Below are 23415 nucleotides of genomic sequence, written 5' to 3'. Positions count from 1 at the left end.
TGGACACCTTTTTTGCGGGGTGAGCTCCTAAGGACCTGCAGGCTGCAGAGCTGGAGGTGAGAAGCGCTCGGGGACCCGGGGCATACTTTGACATTGCGTCCCTTAGGAAGCTGTAAGATTGACCAGATGCAGAAGAGGGGACAGGGAAGAACTCAAACATAAGGAGAAACTCCAATAAAACATGAGCACGGGAATCGGACACGGTAGGCCACGCCTGTAATCCCAGTGGCTCAGGAGGCTCAGGCAGGAGGATCGCGAGTTCAAAGCCAGCCTCAGCCATTTAGTGAGGCCCTATGCAACTCAGGGAGGCCCTGTCTTTAATACAAAAAGGGCTGGGGAGGTGGCTCCGTGGTGATGTGGTGACGCGCCCCTGGGTTCAATACAAACCCTCCCCCCCCCCTGCACAGGATTTGAAGACCAAATTTGGAGACTGCTCACCAAAGACCTGCGGAAGGTGGAAGAGCATGTGATCCCGTGTCATGAGACACCCCTGCAGGCACAGGACATGCATTCCGTCCCTCCCGCCAGTCCCATCCGCAGGTGGATGATGTGGCCATCCCTGCAAGGGAACCCTGCACAGCAAAGGAGGGGGCAGATTATCCACCTGGCAGCCGATGGATCTCAAAGTGAAAAAAGCCAGACAGAAAAAGAGCCCCGCTGTGTGGTCCCTGGAGTGTCTACAGAACTCCACAGAGCAACCAACCCTCCCTGGTGATGAAAAAGCGGGTGGTGCTGGCCTGGGGACACCCTGGGACAGGGGCAAGGACGGCAGCATGGGGGATCTTACTGGTTGCAACGGCTGCCCAGGTGTGTGCCCGTGTCAGCGCACATCAGCTCATGCCCCGTGAATGTCTGCAGTTCCCTGGTATCAACTAAACTGCCACCAAGCTGTTTTTAAAAAGAGAGAGGGAGAGCTGGGCGCGATGGGGCACACTTGTAGTCCCAGTAGCTCCGGAGGCTGAGGCAGGAGGATGGAAAGTTCGAGGCCAGCCTCAGCAACTTTGCAAGACCCTAAGCAACTCAGTGAGACCCTGACTCAAAATAAAAAATAGACAGGGGGGCTGGGGTGGTGGCTCAGTGATAGAGCGCTTGCCTAGCATGCGTGGGGCACTGGGTTCGATCCTCAGCAGCACATAAATGTAAAATAAAGACATTGTGTCCACCTAAAACTAAAAAAAAATTATTAAAAAAAAATAAAAAGGGCTGGAGCTGGGCGCTGTGGTGCACGCCTGTAATCCCAGCAGTTTGGGAGGCTGAGGCAGGAGGATCAAAAGTTTGAGGCTAGCTTCAGCAACTTATCAAGACCCTAAACAAAAAGGGCTGAGGATGTGGCTCAGTGGTTAAGCATCCTTGGGTTCCATCCCTGGTAGCACTGCCACCAGCCCTCCCCCCCCCCGAAAAAAATATTCCATCTTCCAAATCCCTGCACACATACAGATTGAGACCCGCCGGACCCAGGGGCCATCTCCACTCCCAGATTCTGTGGCACCTGTCGGGGTCGAGGTTTCCACCTTTCGGTCTCCATTCTCAGCAGAAGGGATTTGCTCTTGGTTTTGGGGTGAGCTCCCAGGGACAGCCAGAGCTGCGGGCCACCTTCACCCTCAGCACTCAGAGGTGGGGGAGCGCACACCTGTGGTTGTTGGTGTGTGTAGAATGTGCTGGAAGGGGCGAGCTAAGGAGAGGCAGGAGCCAACTCTGGGCAGGACACTGGCTTGCGGTCAGAGGTGCGAAGGGGACTTTTTTTTTTTTTTTTGGTAGTTGTAGATGGACAGATGCCTTAATTTTATTTGTTTATTTTTCTGTGGTGCTGAGGATGGAACCCAGTGCCTCACGCATGCCAGGCCAGCGCTCAGCCACTGAGCCAGCCTCTGCCCCGCCCCTATTTAATCTTTTGATCCTTTAGGGTTTTGCCACTATGGGGTTTTGCCTATTAAAATAAATGGAGATCTTCAGTGAAAAACGGATCCTCCCTAGGGCTGGGGCTCCATGGTGGAGCACTTGCCTGGCATGTGTGAGGCACTGGGTTCGAGTCTCAGTGTTACCGCTGTTGACCGGTGATGAGTCCTTGCTTCCCCAACGTTGAAGTATAACACCAGAGAAGCACGCCGAGGCAAGGTCAGAGTGGAAAATACAAGTTTATGAAAGGACAGCAGAAAAGACTTCTCCCGGAGGAAGAAGGTGACCCAAGAGGTGGAATGCGAGGAAGTGCGGTTGTCTCTCCATTTTATAGTTTTCGGTGATGGAATGTAGGTGGGAAGGCCCAAGGGGTGGGACACAGGTGGGCCAAATAAGTAATCAGCATCTTCAAGTTTGCTGTCCATTAACATTTCTTTGGGATGGGCTATCTCCAAATCTGTTGGGGGCTGTTTCCTGGGCTTCATTAACACTCCGAGAGTTGCTCAACTTTTCCGGGAATTTATTCTCCACATGGCCTCCATTTTAGATTTCACTCGATATTAGACCCGATTTACCTAACTTACACCTACCTTTAAATCTGGCTTCAATCAGCACTGCATATAAATAAAGGTCCATTGACAACTAAAAAATATATTTTAAAAGAAGTGGGGCTGGGGATATAGCTCAGTTGGTAGAGTGCCTGCCTCACATGCACAAGGCCCTGGGTTCCATCCCCAGCACCACACATACACACTCACACACACACACACACACACACACACACTCACACATTGAATCCTCCCTCCTCTGCCAGGTACCCAGCTGCCTGCTTGGGTGGGGCGTGGTAGGTGGGGCTGGTGGCATTATCTATCACAGGGCACTCAGGACTGGGACATTGACCCCATGGATCGACCTGGAGCTTCACACTGCCCCAGTGGCTGGGTTCCTTTGCCTGGACCCAGACATTCCCCCACCAGGTGGACAATCTGGTTCCGTCCTGCCGGCAGCCTGCAGGCAGAAGGCCAGTGTAGGCAGCACCTAGGCAGAGGGAGACCAGGTGGCCGGCTGGTTACAGAGAAACGCAGTTGGTGCCCAGTCAGTGGAAAAGCAGTGATCTGACTCCTGCTGCCATCCTTCCTAGCTGTGTCCCTGAGCGTGTCACTTAACATATCAGCTTCTTTGGCAAGAATAAAGCGTCAGCCCGCAAGGCTCGGCATCAGCCATCTCGCCTCCAGAGGGCGCTACAGATTTTGCGCACTCGCCGTGGGCACTGGCTCCCTCTCCTTCCCTTCCGGTCGCCGTGCTATTTTGTTTCCGGTTTTCCCGGAAGGTTGGTTTCTGATTCCGGAGCGGCAGTGGCGGCGGGGAGCCCGAGTGGTGGGCTGTAAGCCACAGGTCGCGACTCTGGGCGGCCTTGCGGGCCGGCGGCGCCTGCGGCGTGAGGGGCGACGACGAGCTACCCAGCGACTTCCAGCCGAAAGGAGCGAGGGCGGCGTGATGAACCGGGCCAAGCCCACCACCGTGCGGCGGCCCAGCGCCGCGGCCAAGCCCTCAGGTGCGTCCCCTCCGCGGCCAGGGGGCGGGGGTCCGGGTCTCCGCGGGCCTCGGTGGGCGACTTCCCGGGGACGCGTTGGGTCGGCGAGCCCGCGGTGTGCAGAGGCACAGGCCCTGGGACCTGACGGCCACCGTGGCCGGTTGCCACGCCTCAGTCCCTGTTGCAGGGACGGGATTTGGATTGAGCAGTCACAGGGGGAAGCCTGATGTGAGGATGGCCGCCCACACCTGCCAGTCTCGGCTCTGCTGCGCCAGCGGAGGCCCTGGGCCGGCCTCTTGCTGCCCTGTCCTCCGCCGGCCTCCCCGCGCACCTTGGCTGACCGTCGCGCCTTTCCCTCCCCTCCCCGCAGGCCACCCGCCGCCCGGAGACTTCATCGCTCTGGGCTCCAAGGGTCAGGCCAGCGAGGCCAAAGCCGCGTCCACCCTGCTGAAGCCCGCGCCGTCCGGCCTGCCCTCGGAGCGCAAGCGGGACGCGGCGGCGGCTCTGTCGGGCGCCTCGGCGCTGACCGGCCTCACCAAGCGCCCCAAGCTGTCCTCCACGCCCCCGCTGAGCGCCCTGGGGCGCCTGGCCGAGGCCGCGGTGGCGGAGAAGCGCGCCATCTCTCCTTCCATAAAAGAGCCATCGGTGGTGCCAATTGAAGGTAAGGCCAGGCGCAGGCTTCTGCAGAGTGATTCTCCAGGTGTCCAGGGAAGGCCACCTCCAGGCCTGGTATCGTCCATACCGCGGGGTCCTCTGGAGACGCACAGGCAGCCACCCCAGAGGACCTGGCTCACTGTGGGAACCCCTGGCTCATTGGGGACCCCTGGATCACTGTGGGGACCCCTGGCTCACTGTGGACTTGTTCTTCAGAGCAGCTCCTGCGGGGGCAGTCAGTCTGCACCTGTGGGACCTGGGTCTTTCCTTGTCCTTCTGACATCTGTTGAACATTCTTTGTGACAGGCCCAGTCCTGAGCCCTGGTAGGGGGAGGTGGACCTTAGGTAGTGACACTCCAGGCAGCCTTCTGGCTCCTGTGACCCGGGAGCCCTTGATCTGCCCTCTGCTGGCCTTTCCTCCAGCTGCAGACAGGGGAGAGCCTGTCCCTCCCTTTGTCCAGCAGAAAGGCAGCAGACGGCGTCCCTGAAGACAGAAGTCAGTGAGGACTTCACCCAGGCCTTTGCCCTCACGGGCACTTCTAACTTGGTTCACATCTAACGTCACCCCGCTTTTCTGCGTCACTTTCCCAGTGATCATTTTTGGGGGGGGCTGTTACTAGGGATTGAACTCAGGGGCACTGACCACTGAGCCACATCCCCAGCCCTGTTTTGTATTCTATGTAGAGACAGGGTCTCACTGAGTTGCTTAGTACCTCACCATTGCTGAGGCTGGCTTTGAACTTGCAATCCTCCTGCCTCAGCCTCCCAAGCAGCTGGGATGATAGGCATGTACCAAAGCACTGGCTCCCCCAGGGATAATTTTTATTGGCTCTGTAGAGAAGAGCTGCAAACACCAGACCAGTCCACGTCACTGAGCACGTAGCGGCCCATGGCTGACCTTGCTCTCTGTGTGTTTTTGTTCTTGTTGGGGATCTTTTTATCTTTCTTTCCTATTTTTTTTTCATATTGGTATAGAGTACTGAACCTGGGTGTGCTCTACTGCTGAACTACATTCCCAGCCCTTTTTTTTAAATTTTACTTTGAGACAGGGTCTCATTAAGTTGCTTAGGTTGACCTCGAACTTGTGATCCTCCTACCTCAGCCTCCTGAATTGCTGGGATTATAGGTGTGCGACACTATGCCTGGCTAGAGCATTTCTTTAGTATGTTTTTGTAGATTTTAAAAAGAACAAGTGTCCTATTAGCTGTAGTGGTGACATTTTTGTTACAGCTCAGCCACCATTTACTATTGGTGTTGTGTGTAAGGTCCTGAGGGTTAGTGGTCTGTGGCCTTTGCCCTTAGAGGGCTTAGAGGCTCCAAGGGAGTTTTGAGGAGGAGCCAGGTTGCTACAGTGTGGGGGAGCCCCTAGCAGGTCCTGGGGGAGGGTCGATTTAAGTGGAGGGTGTGAGCTCGGCAGAGCCGAGAGTGGAGCTGCACCAGGGAGCAGGGCCGGGCTGGTGTGGCTCTGTCACACAATGGTGAGAGCCCAGATGACATTGTGGGTGGTGTCTGTGCCGGGCAGGTGGGGCCTAGAGTGGGTGGGCAGGATGACACTGGAGCTGTGGTGGGACAGGAGTGAGGGGCAGTTGCTTCAGACTCCGGCATGGTGGGTGCGGTGAAGATGAGGTGGTAGCAGGTGGAGGCCCTGACTCGGCTGCAGGTCACTCTTGCCAGCTGCGCTTTGTCATTAGTGTTGCCTGTGTGATTCTGGGGATTAAGTAAAATAACTGTGAAAAGTGTGTTCCACAGGATAAAGCTCTCTGTGGTATCAGATGGCGTCAGCAGGCCGCATCCAGCTATTTCTGGGTCTGTATTGAAGCCCCTCCAAGGCCAGACCCTGTAGGATCCGCAAACCATCTGTCTGTCCTGCCACGTGCTGATCAGGTGTCAGTAAACGTTGCTGCACCTGGATGTAGACAAGTGCTAAACCTGCAGCAGTGCCTGCCTCTGGGGTGTTAAAAACATGATCCTAAAAACCCTTGGGCTGAAATCACAGTGAAAACCAGGGGACACCCAGAACTGAATGATAATGAGCATCAGAGAAGAGAACACGGGCCAGAGCCCAGGTGCTCCTGAGAGGAACAGCCCAGGGACCCACGTGAGAGCATGCATGAGCCACAGGAGATGGGGAGGAGCCCCTGGGACAGGAGCAGTGGCCAGGGACACAGGAGGCCAGCTGAGTGAGGGTCAACACAGGCAGACCTGTGGGGAGGTGGGGTGGGGTGCAGCAAGGACTGTGGGAAGGAACCAGAGGTGGAGCCACTATCAAGGGAAGAGCTAGGCCAGGCACAGCAGATGCCAGTAAGCTCAGGGTTCTGGAGGCTGAGACAGAGGGATCAAAAGTTTGAGGCCAGCCTCAGCAAGTTAGAGCCTAAGCAACTTAGCAAGAACCTGTCTTTGTTTAATTTTATTTATTTTTTGGTAACGGGGATTGAAGCCAGGGATGCTTAGCCTCTGAGCCGCATCCCCAGCCGTTTCTATATTTTACGTAGAGACAGAGTCTTGCTAAGTTGCTCAGGGCCTTGTTGAGGTGCTGAGGCCGGCTTTGAACTGGTGATCCTTCTTATCAGCCTCTCGAGCTGCTGGGATTACAGGTGTGCACCACCAAAAAGGGGAGAGAAGAGCCAGGCTGCAAAGCCATTAATTTGTAGAAAAACTACCATGTCTGGTGAGCAGAGACTGTGCAGCTGCGTGGGGCACTGTGGATGGAGGCCTGCAGCAACTTTGGGTCCCAACCTGAGCCTTGCTGTGTGGCCTTGGTTGGCTGACAGGACCTGCGCCCCGCGCCCTCAGGACGGCTGTTGTACCAAGAGTGGGGAGCTGTTCAGAAAGGATAGGGCTCCGGGCTGACCGTCTACTGGACTTTGATGCTTTGCCGGGTCCCTGTGGCTCTGAGGGTGACTTCTGCCCCTGGCCACCTGCTCTAACCAGACCCTCCAACTGTCCAGTGCTGCCCACAGTGCTGCTGGATGAGATCGAAGCTGCCGAGCTGGAGGGCAACGATGACCGGATCGAGGGGGTGCTGTGTGGGGCAGTAAAGCAGCTGAAGGTGACGCGTGCCAAGCCCGATAGCACCCTGTACCTGAGCCTCATGTACCTGGCCAAGATCAAGCCCAACATCTTTGCCACTGAGGGCGTTATCGAGGTGAGGACTGGCCGTCATCTCCTCCCTGGACCCCCATTCCCTCCACCTGGGCACTGAGGACTCGATGTGGGCACCGGGACCTGTGCCTCCTCTGAGGCCCAGGTGGGCACCCTGACCTGAGCCTCCCTGCAGGCCCTGTGCAGCCTTCTGCGGCGAGATGCCTCCATCAACTTCAAGGCCAAGGGGAACAGCCTGGTATCTGTGCTGGCCTGTAACCTCCTCATGGCCGCCTATGAGGAGGATGAGAACTGGCCTGAAATCTTTGTCAAGGTCAGTCACCTTCACTGGGGTCTCAGAGAAGCTACTTTGGTGGTAGGGAGGTCTGGGAGGGAGCAGGGGAGGCCCAGCAGAGACGTGAGCAGGAGAGAAGCAAACGGAGGGAATTCCCTGGAAGAGGCGTGTCGGATGCCCCGGGGGTCTCGCCACTGTCCCTCCTGCACTGAGAAGCCTTGTGAGGGCACCCACTGGGCAGCCGTGGGGCCTTCAGGGAAGCGCACGTTAGCAGTGGGGGCAGGTGGGGCCCCGTGGCGGGCTGGGCCTGAGAGTGTGGTTCTCTGCAGGTGTACATCGAAGATTCCCTGGGAGAGCGGATCTGGGTGGACAGCCCTCACTGCAGGACATTCGTGGACAACATCCAGACGGCATTTAACACCAGGATGCCCCCCAAGAGCATGCTGCTGCAGGGGGAGGTGGGGCGCAGCGGGGGAGACCTTGGGGCTGGTAAGAAACTCTGGGGCCTGTCAGGGACAAGCACAGGGTGTCCCGCCCTGGGAAAGGGCTGAGGTCACCTCCCTCCATCTTCAGGCTTAACTTGGGTATTGGTGGGGGATGGGTAGAAAGTGGGCCTCATGGGGCTGTCCATGGTCCATGCAGGGAGCAGCCCGCACCCCTCCCTCACGGAGGAGGAGGACAGCCAGACAGAGCTGCTGATAGCCGAGGAGAAGCTGAGCCCTGAGCAAGAGGGTCAGCTCATGCCCAGGTAGGTGGCTGCATGGCCGGGCCTTCCAAGTGAGGTGGGAGGCATGTGGGGTAGGTGTCCAGAGGATGGCTTCCTCCCGGCTTTCTTCCCCCCTCTGGCCTAGGTACGATGACCTCGCAGAGAGCGTGGAGGAGTATGTCCTCGACATGCTGCGGGACCAGCTCAATCGGCGCCAGCCCATCGACAACGTCTCCAGGAACCTCCTGCGGCTGCTCACCTCCACCTGCGGCTACAAGGAGGTGCGGCTGCTGACCGTGCAGCGGCTGGAGATGTGGCTGCAGAACCCGAAGGTGGGCACCGTGTGAGGCGTCTTCCAGGGCAGACCCATGTGGCGGTGCCTTCCCGAGGACTCCTTCAGCTGTTGCTGTGCACCTGACAGTTCTTTCTCGGCCTCCTTGCAGCTAACCAGGCCAGCCCAGGACCTGCTGATGTCTGTCTGCATGAACTGCAACACGCATGGCCCAGAGGACATGGATGTCATTTCTCACCTGATCAAGATCCGCCTCAAGCCCAAAGTTCTCTTGAACCACTACATGCTCTGCCTCAGGTATGTGCGGTGGGCCGGTGGAAAGTGATGGGGCAGGTGGGTGGTCTGGCCTGTGCCCCTTCCCACGGACTTGGCGCTCGTGTCCAGGGAGTTGCTGAATGCCCACAAGGACAACCTGGGCACCACCATCAAGTTTGTGATCTTCAACGAGCTGTCTAATGCCCGCAACCCCAACAACATGCAGATCCTCTACACGGTGCTGCAGCACAGCGCCGAGCTGGCACCCAAGGTAGGAGGCTGGCTGTCTCTGCTCCATCCGGCCTTGAGCTGGACTCTGCTCCTGTCCACGGGCTGTGGGGCTCCAGCCTGGAGAGGACCCCTCCACGGCCTGTCTTCTCGTTTGCTTGGATGAGGGTGGGTGGTTTGGTGGTGCCGTGTGGGAACAGGCTCCCAGCTCTGGGAGTGGGCAGGAGCTGTTCTGATTTGTTTGGTTCCATGGTGCTCAGGGCCCACTTACATCACGCAGGTGCCCCCCTACTGGGCTATACCCTCAGCCATTTTTTTTTTTTTTTAATTTGAGACGGGGTCTGGCTGAGTTACCCATGCCAGCTTCCAATTCACTGTCCTCCTCCTTTAGCCTTCTGAATTGCTGGGATTACAGTCATGTGCCACATGCCTGGCTTGAGTTTTTAGATCTCATTGAATTTGACTTCCAATCTTTCCTTGTAAACTGAGATGTGATTTCTTTCCTTTTTTGGAGGGGGTGGGTACCAGTGATTGAACTCAGGGGCTCTTGCTTAACCACCGAGCCCCATTCCCAGCCCTATTTTGTGTTTTATTTAGAGACAGGGTCTCACTGAGTTGCTTAGCGCCTCACTGTTGCTGAGGCTAGCTTTGAACTCACGGTCCTCCTGCCTCAGCCTCCGAGCTGCTGGGATGACAGGTGTGCACCACTGCGCCCAGGAAAATGTGATTTCTTGAAGGAGCAGCGCTGAGTTCTTAAAAAGCCACCAAAGTTTCTAGACCAAGATCCAGGCCAAACTTCCTCAGCAGAGGTTTTCCCCCGTTCAGCGGGAGTCTGAGTAGCCCTGCGGTGCTTCCTGGAGTCCTGGCTGTGGGCTTCCTGGTTCAGTGTCTCCTGGGCAGGGAAACCCAGAAGAGTGCTCTTGTGGTTTGCTCAGAGTTAGGCTTTTAAGCAGCTTGGTTGTGTGTTGGCCTCCTGTCATTTCTGATGACCAGCTCTTGGTCATCTTCGCAGCCCCGCATGAGGAGAAAAGCAAGGTGGCTCATTCAGACCTGCACTGGGGTCTTGGTTTCTTTGTTGAGGTGGGAGGGGGCTCGGGGAGCTTCACTCCTGTGGCTTTGCTGTCATCTGTTAACTAGTCCACCTCTCAGTTGACAAGCTTTGGCTTCCAAGAGCCAGGTGGATGCAGTCCCTGCACTCAGAGCTCAGCCATGGAGGGGAGACCCCCACGGCCCAGGGACAGGCCTGTGGGGTCTGCTGTAGGCCCTTCACATGTTGACCAGCCTGATGGTGCCTCAGGGAGCCTGGACGTATGTTCTCCTGGCTTTTTGCTGGGCTGAGAGGTGCTGATGGCAGGCTTGATAGAGGAGATAGGCCGGTGGCAAGGGTACCTATCCTGGACGGCCACTGTTCACAGCACCTCACATGGCCTGTCTCTGGCCAGTTCCTGGCCATGGTGTTCCAGGACCTGCTGACCAACAAAGATGATTACCTCCGGGCCTCACGGGCCCTGCTCCGGGAAATCATCAAGCAGACGAAGCACGAGATCAACTTCCAGGCTTTTTGTCTTGGGCTCATGCAGGAGCGCAAGGAGCCCCAGTACCTGGACATGGAGTTCAAGGTGCCTCCCTTTCCTAATGGGTTTGCATGCTTCTCTTTCGCTCTGGGTCACATTCAGCCATCTCTCCTCGTGGGTGTACCAGCAACCAGGCCAGTCTAGCACGCTGGCTGTGGCCAGTACACCAACGGCACCAAGTCCCAGAGGGACGTTTGGCTCCATCTCACATGGGGACTGAGAATGCGCTGACCATGTGCTGGAAGTCACCCGCCTTGGGCTAGGTGTGCCAGAGTTGTAGCTGGTGCCACCAGGGAAGCTGTGCGGCAGCATGAGCAGGGACAGGGCATTGCAGCCATTGGGGTGGGCAGTCTGAGGATGTGGGGGGCTCATGCTGGATAGGAGGAAGTAAGGCATAGGTCAGGGAGGATTCCAGGGCCCAGCTGCTGTGGCTGACCTTCCAGGGTCTGACCAGCCCTTGTTTAGTGGCTCTTAAGTCCCAAGACTTGCTCTTGCCACGCCCTTTCCTAGCACAGCAGTCCCGGGTTGCTCTGGATCCACTGTCCTCAGCTACCTGTGTACGTCTGTCTGTCTGCTTGTGGGTGGTCTGGGGCTCTCGGGTGCAGGTCCTCCCAGGATGCGAGCCCTGTGGTCCTGTGCTTGCAGGAGCGGTTTGTGGTTCACATCACGGATGTGCTGGCTGTGTCCATGATGCTGGGCATCACGGCTCAGGTGAAGGAAGCTGGCATTGCCTGGGACAAAGGAGAGAAGAGGAGTAAGGCTGTGGGCAGGCTTGGCCCTGCTCAGTCAGAGGTCTCGGGCCAGGCGCTGAGGCTGTCCCTTGAAAGGCCCAGCAGAGGGTGGGGAGGGAGGGTTGTTGTCATGGCCCTTGGAGGAGGCTGAGGGAGCTTGTGGAAGTGGCTGTCCCTCTGTCCTGCCTGTCTGGACTGGGATGACCTGCCCCTGCACTGCTGTGCCACATCGTCTGTACACCCCAGTTCTGGGACCACAGCTGGAACTTCCAGCCAAAGACAGGAAGGGAAGGAGGGAGAGGGCCAGTGAGCTGGTTTGCTGGAGGGCCTGGCCATAGGGGCCCGAAGCAGCTGACTGAATGAGGCTGAGCGAGGCTACAGTCCCGGGGTCTCTGGGCCCCTGGGTGGGTTGCTGGACTCCCTGGAGCATTATCTCAGCAGACAGCCGCCTCCTCTGTGCTCTCCAGGGTCCCTCCAGCCCTTAACTCCAGCCTCCCTCCTGGGACAGGCCTTGGGCTATACCCTGGGCGTGCTCGCTGCCCCCTGGGCCACTGCACACACACCACACCACTAAACCTGTCCCTCTTAGACCTTGAAGTGCTGCGGGCATTCCAGAACCAGATTGCTGCAATCCAGCGCGACGCTGTCTGGTGGCTTCACACGGTCGTCCCTTCCATCAGTAAACTTGCCCCCAAGGACTACGTGCATTGGTACGGGCCCTGTGTTGTTGGGCAGCCACCTTCCCAGCAGCTGCTGACTCAGGGGCTTGCAGGAAAGGACCCTGTCCCGTCTAGATGTGACCACCAGCTGGCCCCAGCCTTTTCAAGAGCCAGACATGGTGGTGAACAGCAGCACTCCCTCAGCCAAGGAGGCAGGGTCCTGAGTGTGTTAGAGCTGGGCGCATCCCTGGCTGGGGGAGGTGGGGGCCCACAAGCACTAGCGGGTGGGGCCCACGTAGCCGGGAGCCACCTATCTGCTGGGATTCTGTAAACTGCTCCTGCGTACAAGGAGAACCACGTGAGATAACTTCTGCTTCAACCAGTGGATATGATTTAGAAAGCTTGAGGAGAGAGGAAGGGTCCCCACTCAGTGGTTGTGATGTGGCTGAGTCCTCTGGGCATCTCCAGGGGACAGCTTAGGAGCAGTCCCTGCACACTTTCCAGTCCATACCTTTTGATTGAGATGAGCCTGCAGGGGACCTGCTAGGTGGGGTGAGCGCCCTGGGCAGCTGCTTCCTGACTGACAGCCCTTCTCTGCCTCCGCAGCCTCCACAAGGTGCTGTTCACAGAACAACCAGAGACTTACTACAAGTGGGACAACTGGCCACCTGAAAGTGACCGCAAGTGAGCAAGCCTGCAGGGCGGGGGCTCTTGTGTGCTTCAGGCCTGAGGAGCTTCTGGGAGTTTGGCCGTCTGGGGCCCACTGTATGGAGCTGCTGTTTGTCCTTAGTGGCCCCATCCCATCCACCCTGCAAACCACTGGTGTCTGCAGAGCCCCCTCCCCCCACCACCCCCGAATAATGCTTTGCATATCTAGACGGCTGTGTGCCAAGTTAAGAATCAGGACAGTTATTACTGAGGAACAGAGAGAATGAATGTCAGGAGTGACTAAAGTTTTCTTTCGCACTCTTGATAAGTATATTACACTGTAAATGGCTTAATTTTGTTTCCTCTAGAGTTTGACATTTGGTTTTAGCATTGCCTCTAAGAGGAATAATAATAGTAAATGTGATTCAAAGTAAAATGTGTAATACACACCCACACACATACACATACAATACTTTGATAGTCATTGTATCTATTAGAAGGTGTCTGTCGCGTTGATGGAGTGATCCTTACAATGTCTGAACAACTCTGCGTTCATTCCTATGGCTTTGTCTTCTTGGGGCTCCACCAGGGTCTGCACCCATGGTACCCCCAAACTCCTGCCTCTTGGATATTCTCAGGGATGTCCATAGACACCTTTCTCTGCACACACACACCCGTTCCCCACACTCACTCTTTGCCCTTGGGTGCTCCCGAACAGCCACAGCCACTGCCCTTCTTCACTCAGCTGTTCTGACTGTCCCCCTCCATGCTGCTGGTCACCCTGCATGCTCTGGACCATGCAGTGTGGGTGGCGGCCAAGGCCTTGGAGGAGGGTGGGTAGCTTCCTGTTCTCTCCTGTCCAGACAAGCTTGCCAGCGGCAGCTCCTGCCCTGCCAGGGCTGGGGAGGGTGGGCTGCTGCCCACTGGCCTGAGGCCTTGACGCCTGGCCTCTGCAGGTTTGGGCTGGGCCCCACCAAGCCCAGTGTCTCCCTCTGCTGCCCACAGCTTCTTCCTGCGCCTCTGCTCAGAGGTGCCCATCCTGGAGGACACACTGATGCGCATCCTGGTCGTTGGGCTGTCCCGGGAGCTCCCACTCGGCCCTGCAGACGCCATGGAGCTTGCTGACCACCTGGTGAAGCGGGCTGCAGCTGTGCAGGCGGATGGTAATGCCCCTTGGACTTTTCTGTGGTCTTTGTCCTAGGCCCCCATAGGCGACAGCCCCCACACTCTACTCCTCCCCCACCCTGCAGAAGCCCGTGAGAGGATGCCAGTGCACATCCCTGCGCCCTGCAGCAGCGAGTCTGCTCTGCCTGGGTTGCACACCCTCTGGGCAGGCTGCACTGCTGTCCAGGATAGTCCTGGCTCCCCAGGTCCAGCTGTGACGCCCTGATCCTCCCTTCCCCTCCTTGAGCCAGGCATTTTGTGTCTTGTCATGTGGTACCTGGGTCACCTCCCATCCCGCCCTCAACCCAGAGTAAGACCTGTCTTCTCACTCTGATGCCCCAAGGCTGAGTCCTTTGCCCGATGCCCAGAGCGTGAACCTGAGTGGGCTTCTGGGTGTGGCTTGGGGTTTCAGATGTGGAAGTGCTGAAGGTGGAACGGATTCAGCTTATCGACGCCGTCCTGAACCTGTGCACCTACCACCACCCTGAGAACATCCAGCTCCCTCCTGGGTAAGAGCCAGAGCCCCCACAGCCCAGCCCACCCAGGAAGCCTGTCCTCAAGACCTGCGGGGTGGGGTGACCTCGGTTTTCCCATTATTGCTGGATGTGGGTGGTAAATTCTGTTATTCTCTTTAATGTCTCTTATGCTTGCTTTTTTTGTGTTAATGTGTGAATGCTTTATTTCTTAGACAGCAATGAGTTTGTGCTTTTTTAGTTTCTTTTTTTTCCTTTTTTTTTGGGGGGGGGGACTGGGGATTGAACTCAGGGGCACTTGACCTCTGAGCCACATCCCCAGCCCTATTTTGTATTTTATTTAGAGATAGGGTCTCTCTCAGTCGCTTAGCACCTCACATTCTGGGGCTGGCTTTGAACTGTGATCCTTCTGTCTCAGCCTCCTGAGCTGCTGGGATTACAAGTGTGCATCACCATGTCTGGCTTAAATTTATTTTTTGTCTGATTCATAAAAACTGTCACTGTTTCTTCATGGTGAACATGCTTCATTTACTAGCAGCTTCACAGAGACGCAGTTCACATGCACTTCATGTGCTTAAAGAATTGATAAGTGTTTAGCATGTCCACAGGTGTGCATCCTTTGCTGCAATCTAACTAGAACATTTTTGTCCCTCAGAGAAGCTGTCCCCCAGATTTCCTCCCACTCCCAGCAACCAGCCATCTTCTCTCCTATCAGTTTCCTTTTGGGGCACTTCATGTAAATGGAATTGTATAATGTGTGGTTTTTTTCTTTTTTTTTTTTTTTTTTTTGTACTGGGGATTGAACCCCAGGGGTGCTTAACCACATAGCCACATTCCTAGCCCTTTTTATATTTTATTTAGAGACAGGGCCTTGCTGAGTTGCGTAGGGCCTCATTAAGTTGCTGAGGCTGATCTTGATCTTGAGATCCTCCTGCCTTAGACTACGAGTGCCTGGGATTACAGGTGTGCACCACTGTGCCCAGACACTGTATGCTTTCTGTGACTGATTTCCTTCACCCTTCAGCATAATGTTTTCAAGGTTCATGTCTGTTGTAGCGTGCACTGGTACTTGGTACTTTCTATACATGACATACTATTGCATGGAGAGTACCACGTTGTCCAGTCATGGGCTGGTGGACACTTGGATTGTACTCATTGTTTGGCTGCTGTGAGGATGCTAGGAGAATGTTAGTGAGCAGGTTTTTGTGTGACTGCATACCTGGCAGTACACTTGCTGGTCACACGTTTGACTTGGTGGGGGAGCTGCCAGGCTTTTCCACGGCAGCTGCATCATGTGACATTCCCACCAGCTCTGTGTGAGCACTCCAATTTTCCACTCTGGCCAACATGGCTGCCTGTCATTCTTTGCCATCCTGGTGGGTTTGAGTTGGTGTCTTAGTGTTTTCATCTGTATTTTTCTGATCAGTGATGACACTAAACATCTTCTCATGTGTTTATGGGTTGTTTGTAGATCTTTGGAGGAAGGTCTATTCAAATCCTTTTCTGATTTTTTAATTGGCTGTTGAGTTTTAAGAGTTCTTTATCTGTTCTAGATTCTGGACCTTCATCAGGTCTATGCTTTGCAAATATTTTCTCTGATTCTGTGGCTTGTCCTTTCGTTGTCCTCCAGCTTTGTTGTTTTTCTAGGTGGTTTTGGCTGTTCTGAGTCGTGACATTTCCATTTGATTTTTAAGATCAGCTCATCAGTTTTTGCCTAAAAAATAACAGTACTCAGTCTTCCCCTGCATGAACGTGGGCTTCCTGTTATCTAGGTCTTTAATTTCTGTCGATCATGTTCTGTAGCCCCCCTTAGATAAACCTTAAGTGTTTTTCTTGGAAGTTTGTGCCTAGGGGTTTTCTTTTTTTTTTCAGCCTATGACTGTGGAGTTTTTCTCTCACTCTCTTTCTTGGACTGTGGTGTGTGTGCTCCATCATCATTGTTCCCATTACATGGGTGGGAAACTGAGGCTTAGAAAAGTCACAAGGCCCAGGGGCTCAGAGCTGCCGAGAGACAGTGAGCTTGGTCCTAGTGTGCCCTGCAGTGGGCTCTGAGCAGTGACGTGTGCTTGGTCACAGGCCTGTGGTGTAGACAGGTCTGCTGGAGTATGAATTCCTGGAGGGGAGTTTTTGATGCTCCATCAATGTCATCTAAAGCAGTGCCCAGCTGGTTGGTCACAGCCTGCCGTGCCGGGGCTGCCCTGGTATGGCCAGTTCTCTTCTCTGGGCTCAGGCAACTAAGCCACTCTGACGCCATCCTCCTTCCAGGTATCAGCCCCCGAACCTGGCCATCTCCACGCTCTACTGGAAGGCATGGCCCCTGCTGCTGGTTGTGGCTGCATTCAACCCAGAGAATATCGGTGAGCTGTCCTGGCTGTGGGCAGACCTGGCTGAGGGAGGGCAGCTCTTCCTTTGGGGCATCTGTGTTGGGATTTGGGCTAGAGCCCCGTGAGGGACTAGAGGAGGAGCAGAGATGGCCACACCTGTGTCCTTGCCCGTAGGCCTGGCTGCCTGGGAGGAGTACCCCACCCTGAAGATGCTCATGGAGATGGTGATGACCAAGTAAGTGGGCTTGTCTTGCTCGGGGGAGGGCCAGCAGAGGAGCAGGGCCCGGACTCCAGAGCTGCACGGCCTTGCCCCAGCTTGCAGCACCCTCTGGTGATTCTCTGAACTCCAAGTCCAAGTCTGTTGCGCGTTAGTCTCTTCCTTACTGGGGGTGGGGAGGGATGGGGTGGCAGTGTGGCTCTGGAGCCAGGCAGCTTCGGGGAAGCCTTCATGGAGGGTGGCAGGGCCCTGCCTGGCACATTCTGGGCAGCATGTGTTCTGCCAGTGGGAGCAGAGAGCGGTCAGACCAGTGGACAGTGACTGGGAGGGATGCAGATTGGAGGCAGGGACTGGGCATACAGGTGGGTTTTGGCAGCTGTAGCGTGGCTGTGCTTGGCGTCGGCACAGGCATCCTCCTCCCTGGACAGTCAACACGGTGTCAGCAGGAGGGGCCGGCCACTGCACGGAATGTAGCTCGGTGTGAGTTGTGCCCCTACAGCCGTGGTGCCCAGACAGGCCAGGGTGAGGTGTTTCTCGTGCCAGGTGTCCAGTGTAGCCGGGTGAGGTGCGTGTTGCAAGGGCAGTTGTCCAGGCTGGGATGGAGCCTGACACTGTGGCATTGTGGGGACCTGGCACGCGCGCATGCGCGCACACGTGTGTGTGTATCTGTGGCACTGGGGGCACTATGGCGTGTGACTGGTGTTGTGGGAACCAGGCATTGTGGGAGTTAGCTTTGCGTGTCACTGCTGTGTGGAGGTTGGGTGTGTGTGCGCGTGTTGCTGTGGCATGGGCACTGGGTGTGTGGAGCTGTGGCAGCTTGGAGGGGGGACTCAGGTGTATGTGTTTTATATGGTGGGGGCTGGGTGTGCGTGGCTATGATTTTGTAGGGGCTGGTTGTCTGTGGCCTGTAGGGCTAGATTCTGGCTCTAGTGTCATGTGGACTGAATGTTTGTGGCCATGGCCTTGGGCAGCTGGGTGTCTGTGGCCTTGCTGTGGCAGGGGCTAGGGTGTGTGTGTGTGACTGGAGTGGTGGGGACTGGGGGTGTGGTCTTAAGCTGGAAGGCGAGCTTCTCGTCTTCTGCTGAAACTGAGCGGTAGACGGAAGGTGGGGAGTGGTGAGGGGTGGTGAAGTGAGGAGTAGACCGAGCTCAGGAGGAGACACACAGGAAGATGGATTTTGAAACATGAAAGGAGATGAACAGTTAGTGCTTCCCCAAAAGCTGTGCTTGCCTCTGGAAGCAGGAAGTGCTCCCCCAACCTGAGATTCCCAGGGTCTTAGAATACCAGTCTGTTTGGTTCCTGGTATTGAACAAGGATCCTGGCATGGCAGGGCATGGCAGAGTAGGTGTCCTGGAAGAGACCATGGAATTCTGACATGGGCTGGACTTGGAGCTGAGATGGCTCTTGGGCTGCAGTGAAGTGGTGGGTGGGCTGCTGGGGCCTGTGGTTTCTCAGGTGCAGGTCTCATGAGGGTCCACCCTGTGTGCACGCATGGTCTGGCAGAAGCAAGCCTGGCAGGGCAGGGCAGCAAGACCTCTCTTGATCCCCAGTAACTACTCCTACCCTCCGTGCACCCTGACTGATGAGGAAACCCGGACAGAGATGATTAACCGGGAGCTGCAGATCTCCCAGCGGGAGAAACAGGAGATCCTGGCATTTGAGGGGCACCTGGCCGCTGCGTCCACCAAGCAGACCATCACTGAGAGCAGCAGCCTCCTCCTGTCACAGCTCACAAGCCTGGATCCCCAGTATGGCCCGCTCCCCACCCCTGTGTCCCAGGCCTGGCGTTGTCTGTTCTGCTGGGCAGGTGGGCAGCTTGGGTGGGAAGAGGCTGGAGGGCTGGTGGAGCCGATCGCACCACTGAAGTGCCCCCTGCATCCATTCCTACGTCATAGGCTCCAGAGGGAGCCTGACCAGGGAGAGCTGGGTTGAGGTGTCACAGCAGTCCCAGGGTCTCAGCTGCCCCCAGCAGTGGGACTGGGAGGCTGGGTGCTCCTTGTCTTACCTATCAGTGTTGCTGGGGTCACGTTGTACATGTAGCATTCTGATACTCTTGTTCCTGTCACCTTCAGAGGGCCCCCTCGGAGGCCTCCCCCTCACATCCTGGACCAGGTGAAGGGTCTTAACCAGTCCCTGCGCCTCGGGCACCTCCTTTGTCGCAGCCGCAACCCAGACTTCCTCCTCAACATCATCCAGAGGCAGGTGAGTCTTACCCTGAGGAATAGGAGGCCCTGGAGGGAGGAGAGCTGGGGTGGGTTTGGAAGATCGGCCTCAGTGGTACCTGGCAGTGACTGTCATGGCCCGAAGAGGGGAAGCAGGTGCATGTGGGATTCAGAAGCATGTGAATTCCAGGTGAGCAGGTGGCACTGATTTCAGGTCGGAGCCGGCTGTGCCTCCTGGCAGGTCTGTCTGTGGCCCCAGGGGGCTGCTCTAGGATTTGGGGTGTTGGTGGGGTAAGTGAGGGGGTCGCCCAAGCTTGGTCACGAAGGCGTTGAGTGGGCTGCTCTTGTCCACCCAGGCCTCCTCGCAGTCCATGCCCTGGCTGGCCGACCTGGTGCAGTCCAGCGAGGGCTCCCTGGACGTGCTGCCCGTGCAGTGCCTGTGTGAGTTCCTGCTGCACGACGCTGCTGACGACCCCGCCTCTGGGGAGGAGGAGGACGAGGGCGAGAGCAGGGAGCAGAAGGCCAAGAAGCGGCAGGTAGGTCCCTATCCACTGTGCCCCACTGCGGCTCTTCAGTCAGCCGGGTCCTCTGAGATGCCCTCTCGTCCCTCAGAGGCAGCAGAAGCAGCGACAGCTGTTGGGCCGCCTACAGGACCTGCTGCTGGGCCCAAAGGCTGATGAGCAGACCACATGTGAGGTGCTGGACTACTTCCTGCGGCGTCTTGGCTCCTCGCAGGTGGCTTCCAGGGTTCTGGCCATGAAGGTGAGAGCCAGGCCAGGGCCTCTGGTCTCTGCACAGGCTCTGTCACTGTCCCACTCTGGTCTTGATTCTCGTTACCCAGCCTTCCTAGACCCTTTCCTGGTTGCATGTAGAAGGGACAGATGTCACCAGCACAGTTTGGAAGAACCAAGAGGCCTCTGTTGCCTTCTGGTGTTCCTTCTCTGGGTGGTGGCATGGAGAACTCAGAGTGACTTAACAAACCACAGCTTCTTGTCTTTAAAAGGTATTGAGCCGGGGCTGGGGCGGAGCTCAGAGGCAACGTGTGCCTAGCGTGTGCAGGGCCCTGGATTCCGTCCCCAGCATCAGTATTTTTTAAAAGGTATTGAACAAAAATGTTTTGAGCTGGTGCAATGGTGCCCACCTGTAATCTCAGCTACTCAAGATGTTGAAGCAGCAGAATTGCAAGTTCAAGGTCAACATGGATGACTTATTGAGACCCTGTTTTAAAATTAAAAAAAAAAAAAAAAGGCTTTGAAGGAACCAGCTGGAGTTATTTTTCTCTCCTTAATCCTGACTGAGCCTGAAGTTCTGTGTTCTCTGCGCGGGGCTCTGAGGGACATGTGTGCTGCCTGAGAGTATCTGGGCCCACCAAGTGCTGGCACATGGTTTGACCCAGCTCTGTGTGTCCACAGGGCCTGTCGCTGGTACTCTCAGAGGGTGGTCTGCGGGACAAGGAGGAGAAGGATCCCCCCATGGAGGAGGACTCAGGGGAGGTGGATGCGCTGCAGGGCTACCAGTGGCTGCTGCGGGACTTGCCCAGGTTGCCCCTGTTTGACAGCGTCAGGACCACCACAGCCCTGGCACTGCAGCAGGTGAGGGCTGTGCCTTAGTTGTGGGTGGGCTGGGTCGGCAGCACTGCCCCAGGAGCTGGCTCACACACCTCCCTCCCCAGGCCATCCACATGGAGACCGACCCCCAAACCATCAGCGCCTACCTGATCTACCTGTCCCAGCACACGCCGGTGGAGGAGCAGGGTCCACATAGCGACCTGGCCCTGGTGAGAGGACGGGGCCAGAGGTGCCAGACTCTGGGTCTGAAGTGTCCACACCCAGCCTGTTCCCCATGGCCTGGTGCCACGTGGAGGCATTGAATGGCCTTTGTGGTTACCACAGCTATCTCTCAGTCCCCTGTAGTCCCTGCTCCCTTCATGGAGCATTTTTTTCCCAGACTGAGCAGGGCCTTGGTTGTGGGGGTGGGGCTGGAGCCAGGAGTTGCCTCCTGCTGTGCCAGGCTCTGGGGGTGGCTTGGTGGTTGGAGGACGACCTCACATACCACCCACTGAGGACCGTCAGAGCCCTTGGTGCCACCTGTGCCCTCCTTAAACCATCACCTCTTCTTGACTTTGCTTGTCCTAGTAAAGCAACCTAAGCACAGGGTCACAGGCCTGAGGCTTGGTGAGATGAGTGAATGAGCAGTGAGTAGGTGGCAGGGTCACTGGGACAGTGGGTCTTCTGCTGCCAGGGTTCTTTGCAGGGGGCTAAAAACCCAGACCTGGCCAGCCCAGTAGCCTCTGAGGCCTTTGTCCTCTGAGTCCGGTCCAGTGTCTGGCTGCGTGGCCCACAGCCAGGCTTCTTGGCATTGTTGACGAGTACAAAGAGCGTCTAGACGGGTCGTGACGGCCTTTTCCTTTTGGCCATGGAAAGTACGTGTCTCTGCTTCCATGGGTGGTGTCCTTGACCCATTCCTCCCTGCCCCTTCCTCTCCATGCTGTGGCAGACTGAGGGCCATAATGTCATTTTCAGGGCCAAGGCATCCTCTTTGAGTGCCATGCTCTTGTGGCTCTCCCTCCCCGTTGCTGCGCCCTGTGTGCTGCGTCCCACTGTGGTGGAGTGAGGGCCTGTGCACTGAGGGCTGCACTTCTTGCCATCGCCAGCTGGTGCATCACTGAAGATGGCTGCAGTGCTCCTGGTGGGGCTCATGATGTGACTAGTGTCACTCAGTGACATGGCCAGTCTATAAAAGCCTGCCCTTCCCCTGGCTGTTGGGTGGTGTGCAGGGAGGAAGGGAAAGGAGGTGGGACCTCTGATGGCTGTTGTCTTGCCAGGATGTGGCCCGGCTTGTTGTGGAGCGCTCCACCATCATGGCGCACCTCTTCTCGAAGCTGTCCTGCAGCGCTGCCTCTGACGCCGTGCTGGGCGCCCTGCTGTCTGTGTTCTCCCGCTACGTGCGGCGCATGCGCAAGAGCAAGGAGGGCGAGGAGGTCTACAGCTGGGTAAGGTGGTGCTCAGCCTTGGTCCCCCCTACCCTCTGAGCCACCAGTCCCCCGCCACCCTCTGAGCCACCAGTCCCCATTCCTTGTCCTTTCCCCACAGTCAGAGTCTCAGGACCAGGTTTTCCTGCGCTGGACCAGCGGGGAGACTGCTACCATGCACATCCTTGTGGTCCATGCCATGGTCATCCTGCTGACGCTGGGCCCGCCCCAAGGTGAGTGAGGCAGCACGGGTCTGTCCAGGCAGCTCACAGCCTTACCCAGTGGCTATTTGTCCAAGGTTTTCTGCTTCTGGTCAGAATTCATGGGGAGTGGGAAGAACTGCTGTGCCACCCGTGACTCTGAGCAAATCCCCTTCACCACTTTGTCACAATATTTTTTGTAAATTGGAGATGTTGCTGCCATTCCCACTTGTGTTAGAGCATGCTATGGAAGCAGGCGGGGTCCTCAGGCAGTACTTGGAAACTCTGAGCCCCTGAGAATGAGTGCCTGTGCTGAGTGTTGTTGTCAGAGTTTCCACTCCCCCACCCTGGACATAGGCCTTGTCCCTAGGGGCTAGGAGGCTGAGCCAGTGAAACCAGGTTTCTCTACATAAAGGTGCAAGCATTAGTCTGTCCAAATGAGCCCGGGTCCTCATGAGCCCATGTTTGTGGCCTGAGGACTTGCTGGCCGTGGGCAGAGCCTGTGACTAGATCCATGTCCAACCCCTCTGGCTGGCTGCCGCAACTGCACCATTACATACCTAATGATGCCTGAAGGGCACAGGACCCTCTTGCATGTGTGTAGAGGTGGGCTCTGCCAGAGTGGTGACCCACTGGGAGGGGGGCGAGGTAATCACCCTAGGTGTATGGCCACTGTGTCACCTTAGGAAAGGCCAGCCTGTATGGTTCCCATGGGCTCTGTGGAGGCTGAGGTCAGATGGCACTGGCTCAGCCAAGCAGCTTGAGCCCAGAGGGCATGGGTGTGCTGTGAGGACATGGCTGTGGTGGGGCTGTCTCTTGGCTGTTCTCTTGCCAGGATGTGGCCTGTGAGTGGGATAAAGCCAAGATGCTGGCCCTGCAGCAGGCAGGAGGGTTGAGTCAGCTAATTCACACCAGTGTCTGGCACTGTGCTCATCTGCATTGGAGTCTCCTCTGTTCCTCCAAAGCCTCAGTTTCCCCATAAGGAAAACTACCCTGGGTGGTCGGGCGTTCGTCCAGCCTTGGCCTTTGGTCCTTTTTGAGGGCAGGGCTCTTTGATTGAGGAGGCTGCTTACCCGTGTCTTTCCTGAAGCTGGTGATGGCGAATTCTACGAGCTGTTGGACATCTGGTTTCCAGAGAAGAAGCCACTGCCCACTGCCTTCCTGGTGGACACATCAGAGGAGGCACTGCTGCTGCCTGACTGGCTCAAGCTGCGGATGATCCGCTCAGAAGTCCCTCGGCTGGTGGACGCTGGTATGGGCGCAGGCTGGGCTTGGAGAGGGAAGGCCTAGCAAATTAGGGTCCAGCCTTGCACTTGCTGCCTGTGAGCCTGGCATACTCCAGGGGCCTCTC

The 23415-nt window shown here is 56.6% G+C and overlaps 1 protein-coding gene across 2 annotated transcripts in view; it reads left to right on the top strand.

The window, feature by feature from the left end:
• Positions 1-3228: 3228 nt before the first annotated feature.
• Positions 3229-23415, top strand: part of Ints1 (integrator complex subunit 1) — a 32619-nt gene continuing 12432 nt past the window's right edge. Inside the window, exons 1-26 of one of the 2 annotated variants that reach the window (XM_046428169.1) lie at positions 3229-3451; positions 3801-4091; positions 7033-7229; positions 7362-7499; positions 7790-7949; positions 8103-8208; positions 8312-8498; positions 8610-8755; positions 8843-8984; positions 10384-10560; positions 11161-11269; positions 11836-11956; positions 12512-12589; positions 13559-13716; positions 14130-14226; positions 16456-16547; positions 16689-16749; positions 18282-18479; positions 18804-18933; positions 19250-19429; positions 19506-19655; positions 20306-20485; positions 20566-20670; positions 21718-21885; positions 21986-22097; positions 23155-23316. In XM_046428169.1, the coding sequence (XP_046284125.1) occupies positions 3394-3451; positions 3801-4091; positions 7033-7229; positions 7362-7499; positions 7790-7949; positions 8103-8208; positions 8312-8498; positions 8610-8755; positions 8843-8984; positions 10384-10560; positions 11161-11269; positions 11836-11956; positions 12512-12589; positions 13559-13716; positions 14130-14226; positions 16456-16547; positions 16689-16749; positions 18282-18479; positions 18804-18933; positions 19250-19429; positions 19506-19655; positions 20306-20485; positions 20566-20670; positions 21718-21885; positions 21986-22097; positions 23155-23316 (3703 nt within the window). In that variant the 5' untranslated portion in view covers positions 3229-3393. Of the gene's footprint in view, positions 3452-3800; positions 4092-7032; positions 7230-7361; positions 7500-7789; positions 7950-8102; positions 8210-8306; positions 8499-8609; positions 8756-8842; positions 8985-10383; positions 10561-11160; positions 11270-11835; positions 11957-12511; positions 12590-13558; positions 13717-14129; positions 14227-16455; positions 16548-16688; positions 16750-18281; positions 18480-18803; positions 18934-19249; positions 19430-19505; positions 19656-20305; positions 20486-20565; positions 20671-21717; positions 21886-21985; positions 22098-23154; positions 23317-23415 lie in introns of both variants that reach the window. The other variant, XM_058573850.1, reaches the window with a different exon arrangement.

The sequence above is a fragment of the Marmota monax genome, unplaced genomic scaffold (assembly GCF_021218885.2).
Source record: "Marmota monax isolate L192 unplaced genomic scaffold, Marmota_monax_Labrador192_F-V1.1 WCK01_AAM20220418_F8-fsc00368, whole genome shotgun sequence".
In the NCBI taxonomy this organism is placed as follows: Eukaryota; Metazoa; Chordata; class Mammalia; order Rodentia; family Sciuridae; genus Marmota; species Marmota monax.
The sequence above is the reverse complement of the archived record's forward strand: the minus strand, read 5'-3'. Positions and strand labels throughout refer to the sequence as shown.